Source organism: Nelusetta ayraudi, unplaced genomic scaffold (genome assembly GCF_046127955.1).
Source record: "Nelusetta ayraudi isolate G7.1 ecotype Tasmania unplaced genomic scaffold, CSIRO-AGI_Nayr_v1 ptg000185l, whole genome shotgun sequence".
In the NCBI taxonomy this organism is placed as follows: Eukaryota; Metazoa; Chordata; class Actinopteri; order Tetraodontiformes; family Monacanthidae; genus Nelusetta; species Nelusetta ayraudi.
In genome coordinates this window covers 40001-44539 of record NW_027466234.1, presented here as the reverse complement: position 1 = coordinate 44539, position 4539 = coordinate 40001, and the positions used below count along the sequence as shown (strand labels likewise).

Below are 4539 nucleotides of genomic sequence, written 5' to 3'. Positions count from 1 at the left end.
TTTTTTTTTTTAAATTAATTTCATTCAAATGTTTTCATGTCTGTTTTGTTTCTGGTGCATAAAGGCGGTGATTGAAGTGTGGAGTGTTTCTGCTGCTCTGCTTCCAGTGTGATGGAGGTCGGCTGAGTGAACATCAGCAAATATCTATAGAAAAGGAAAAGAAAAGCAGGCCTCATTCATTACCGTCCAGTTTTAGACTTTGAGCCATAAATAGATGTGGAGTTTGTTGCCTATTTTAGTTGATTTTATAAAAATAAATAAATAAATAAATATTTAATACATTCGATTGGAGACATAAAAAAATGGCCGTACACACCATTAAACAGAAACGGGTTTAACATTCAGAGAATCAGCAGCACCTCCAAGGTGGGTGGAGCTTCTGACCCTGCCTCAGGTGGAGGAGCTCCAGTCTCTCTGGGTCTGCTTCACCAGTGAGGGGGAGATGGAGCGTGAGGTCGACGGGTGGATCAGCGCAGTGATGCAGTGGCTCCACTGACCTGTGGAGGTGAAGAAGGAGCTGAGCTGAAAGGAGAAGCTCTGGATTTACCCGTTGAGCTACGTTCCCACCCTCACCTCTGGTCAGGAGCTTTGGGTGGTGACCCAAAGAACCAGATCCTGGATACAAGAGGCCGAGTTTCCTCCATAGGGTGGCTGGGCTAGAGAACCCTGAGGGACAGGGTGAGGATCTCAGGCTGAGGAGCTCAGGGTGAGGAGCTCAGGGTGAGGAACCCAGGGTGAGGAACCCATGCTGAGGAGCTCAGGGTGAGGAGCTCAGGGTGAGGAACCCAGGGTGAGGAGCTCAGGGTGAGGAACCCAGGGTGAGGAGCTCAGGGTGAGGAGCTCAGGGTGAGGAGCTCAGGCTGAGGAGTCCATGGTGAGGAGCTGGGTCACCAGGAGAAGCTTGGAGTAGAGCTGCTGCTCCTCCACATGGAGAGGAGCCGGCTGAGGTGGCTCGGGCCTCCTGGACCAGGCAGGTCCCACCAGGAGGAGACCCTGAGGAAGACCCAGGACACCCTGGAGGGACCAGGTCTCTGGGCTGGCCTGGGAACACCTTGTGGTCCCACTGGATGAGCTGGAGGAGGTGACTGTGTCCAGGAAGGTCTGGGTGTCTCTGCTGAGGCTGCTGCCCCCCCACCCGACTCCAGATAAAGCGACAGAAGAAGAAGAAGAAGGTTTAACATTGAGCACAAAAGAAACAAAGAAGTCCAGGTGGCACTGGGAGGCCCTGTTGTTGTGACCTCCACCTGTGACAGTTAGTGGCCAAGTGTTGTCGGTAAGTTTGAAGTTATAACTAAAGTATTTCTTAACTCAGAGCTGCTGCGTAACATGAACCCTTCCCCCTAAAGTTAATCATGAAACAGAACGGAGGTAAGGAAGACTTTAACCTCTCAGCCAGCTGACAGCGAAGCTCTCGCTCTGTAATCTCTAATCTCTCATAAACATCCAGCACAGAGGCAGCAGCCCTCAGAACCTTCAGCACCTTCAGACGGACTATGTGGGCTCTGGAGCTTCTCCCGCACTCCCTCACCTCCACCTCCCTGCTGGTGGCGCTGCTGGGCCTCCTGCTGGCCTACCTGCTCTCCTCCACGCTGTCCAAGCAGGACGGCAGGGCTCCCCCTGGGCCAAGACCACTTCCACTCCTGGGCAACCTCCTGCAACTGGACCTGAAGGAGCCTCATCGCTCACTGCTGGAGGTGAGTCGGGTTCTGGGCACATCGGGTCAATCACTCCAAGTCAGTCGAGTTTTATACAAACACAGCCAAAGCTGTTTGGAAGGTCTTTGCACAACCAAAGAGAAAACTAGCTGGTCCTCCGGTGGAGCTGAGGGCCTCAGTGGCAGCAGAACCCGTAGAACCTGGACTTTGTTCTGACCTGCGGTGGTGAAAATGAAATTTGACGAGTGCGTGACGAGTTTGAGACAGAAACGGAGCAAGCGACCGCTGCTGTGTGTTGCAGCTGTCTAAGAAGTATGGCCCAGTGTTCACCGTCCACATGGGGCCCCAGAGGGTGGTGGTCCTGGCCGGGTTCAAGGCGGTGAAGGAGGCGCTGGTCACCAACGCGGAGGTGTTCGGCGAGAGGTCGAGGCCGATGATCGCTGAGATGATCGGCCACAACAACGGTGCGGGCGGTGTTCTCGGTTGAGTGGAGCAGCAGCAGCAGCAGCTTTGTCTCCACCTTCCTCTGAAATGACTGTGATGAATCTGAACCAGGCGTTTTATTCTCCAACGGCGACTCGTGGCGAGAGATGAGACGCTTCGCTCTGTCCAACCTGAGGGACTTCGGGATGGGCAAGAAGTCGTGCGAGGACAAGATCAGGGAGGAGTGCTGCCACCTGGTGGAGGTCTTCCAGAGCTTCAAAGGTATTTGAACCTCTGGCGAAGCCCTCAAAGACACCTCGTGCCCAGAGTGGATCCTCCACCTGTCACTTCCTGTTTGGTCAGGGGAGCCGTTCGACTCCACCCAGCCGGTCAACTACGCCGTGTCCAACATCATCTGCTCGTTGGTCTACGGCAGCAGGTTCCAGTACGACGACCCGGACTTCACCTCCCTGGTGGACCGGACCAACAGGATTATCCAGCTCATAGGCTCGCCGTCCATCCAGGTGAGGTGTCGCACCTTCGGCACCGGACACTCGGCGGTGCGGCGACCATGCTGACGTTTCTCTTCCCACCTGCAGATCTTCAACAACTTCCCCTGGCTCGGCCCCCTCATCAGGCAGAAGAACTTCCTGATGCGCTCCTTTCAGGCCAACAAGCAGCAGAACCTGAGGCTCTTTGCCCGCCTGCAGGAGACCCTCAACCCCCAGATGTGCCGAGGCTTCGTGGACTCCTTCATGGTCCGCAAGCAACACCTACAGGTTGGCAGTTGCTCCAGCACCAGACCAGGCCCAGTGGCCTTGACTCATTGACCTCAAAGCGACCCGTCAATGATCCACATCCAGGTTTTTTTTAAAGCTTTTCTTTGACCCCCCCCCCCCCCCCGGGACCTGCAGGAGTCCGGGACCAAGAGTCACTTCCACGACGACAACCTCCTCATCACAGTTCTGAACCTCTTTGCCGCGGGGACCGACACCACAGCCACCACGCTGAGATGGGCCCTCCTGTTCATGGCCAAGTATCCCCGCATGCAAGGTAGGATGTTTGGAGGCCAGCAGAAGGGGGGAACCAGCAGCAAGGCAGGACTAACCAGGTGGAACCCCTGCAGACCAGGTGCAGGGGGAGATCAGCAGCGTGATCGGAGGTCGGCAGGTGCAGCTGGAGGACCGGAGGAACCTGCCCTTCACCGACGCCGTCATCCACGAGACCCAGAGGTTGGCCAACATCCTGCCCTTGGCGCTGCCTCACAGGACCAGCCAGGACGTGACCTTCCAGGGCCACTTCATCTCAAAGGTGAGACTCCCCTAGTCACGACCAGAAATCAGGAGCCTTAACCCCCTATCCCTCCTAACCCTGACGCTAAGACCCCTGACCCTTGACCCTTTACCATGACCTTTACCCTGACCTTTATCGCAACCCCAAAACCTTTCAACTCCTTCTCCCACCACCAGGGGACGACGGTGTTCCCTCTGCTGATGTCCGTCCTGTATGACGAGAACGAGTGGGAGGAGCCTCGTCGTTTCCACCCCGCCCACTTCCTGGACAAAAACGGGAAGTTCGTGAAGAGAGACGCCTTCATGCCCTTTTCTGCAGGTGGGTGAAGGTGATGACTCCGCCCCCTCGCTGTCTGCAGACCATGTGACCATGACGTGTTCTCTCTCTCTCTCTCTCTCTCTCTCTCTCGCTCGCTCGCTCGCCCCGGCAGGCCGCAGGGTTTGTCTGGGAGAGAGTCTGGCCAAGATGGAGCTCTTCGTCTTCTTCACCACCCTCCTGCAGCACTTCCGCTTCTCACCACCGGCTGGACTGTCAGCAGAGGACCTGGATCTGACCCCACGGATGGGCCTGACCCTCAACCCATCCGCTCACCAGCTGTGTGCCACCGCCTGCATGTGAACCTCCCGAAGGTTCTGGAACCACGAAGACGACTTGACTATGAGCAGATTCAGAATTAAAAGAGCATCTGGAACAGACGTGGTGTTGGTGGTGTTGGTGGTGGTGTTGGTGGTGTTGGTGGTGTTCAAGCGGTGGTTCCAAAGTGTCACGTGACATCACAGATTGGAGGGAAAGAACTCCTCCTGTGGCGGTGCAGTGGGGGGGGCCAACGTGTTCAAGAAGTTCAGGTTTCACCGGTGAAGTCTGAACAGTGTCGCTGGGGTTTTGATGTTTTATAACCAGCGGTCTGTTGTTTTATAATCAGTATTGTGGGCGTGGTCTTCTTACATCATCCTGGTCAGAGGTGAAATCAGGCTGTCAAGGAGCGAAAGTTCAACTGAGTTCCAATGACTCTTTCTTGGACATCAGCCCGTCGAGTTGATCAGTGACGAGGTGGCTTGTTCCCTGACTCTGCACAGCTTTTTATTTTACTAATCGAAGAAGAAGGAGAAGAAGAAGGAGAAGAAGAAGGAGAAGAAGTTAAAGGGTAAAAAAAAAAAGTTCATCTGTC

The 4539-nt window shown here is 55.1% G+C and overlaps 1 protein-coding gene across 1 annotated transcript; it reads left to right on the top strand.

The window, feature by feature from the left end:
* The first annotated feature begins 1428 nt into the window (after nt 1-1428).
* LOC142881186 (cytochrome P450 2K4-like) lies at nt 1429-4066 on the top strand. Its single transcript, XM_076015295.1, has 9 exons — nt 1429-1694; nt 1957-2119; nt 2211-2360; nt 2442-2602; nt 2678-2857; nt 2993-3131; nt 3205-3389; nt 3548-3689; nt 3802-4066. The coding sequence occupies exons 1-9, from the start codon at nt 1494-1496 to the stop codon at nt 3987-3989; spliced, it is 1509 nt and encodes a 502-aa protein (XP_075871410.1). The 5' UTR covers nt 1429-1493; the 3' UTR covers nt 3990-4066.
* The last annotated feature ends 473 nt before the right edge of the window (nt 4067-4539 follow it).

Excerpts from the sequence above, each read along its gene's own strand:
- LOC142881186 (XM_076015295.1), top strand. The coding sequence starts at position 1,494 with ATGTGGGCTCTGGAGCTTCTCCCGCACTCCCTCACCTCCACCTCCCTG. Across the intron at positions 1,695-1,956 it reads CTCATCGCTCACTGCTGGAG|CTGTCTAAGAAGTATGGCCC; the intron begins GTGAGTCGGGTT and ends TGTGTGTTGCAG. Across the intron at positions 3,690-3,801 it reads CTTCATGCCCTTTTCTGCAG|GCCGCAGGGTTTGTCTGGGA; the intron begins GTGGGTGAAGGT and ends TCGCCCCGGCAG.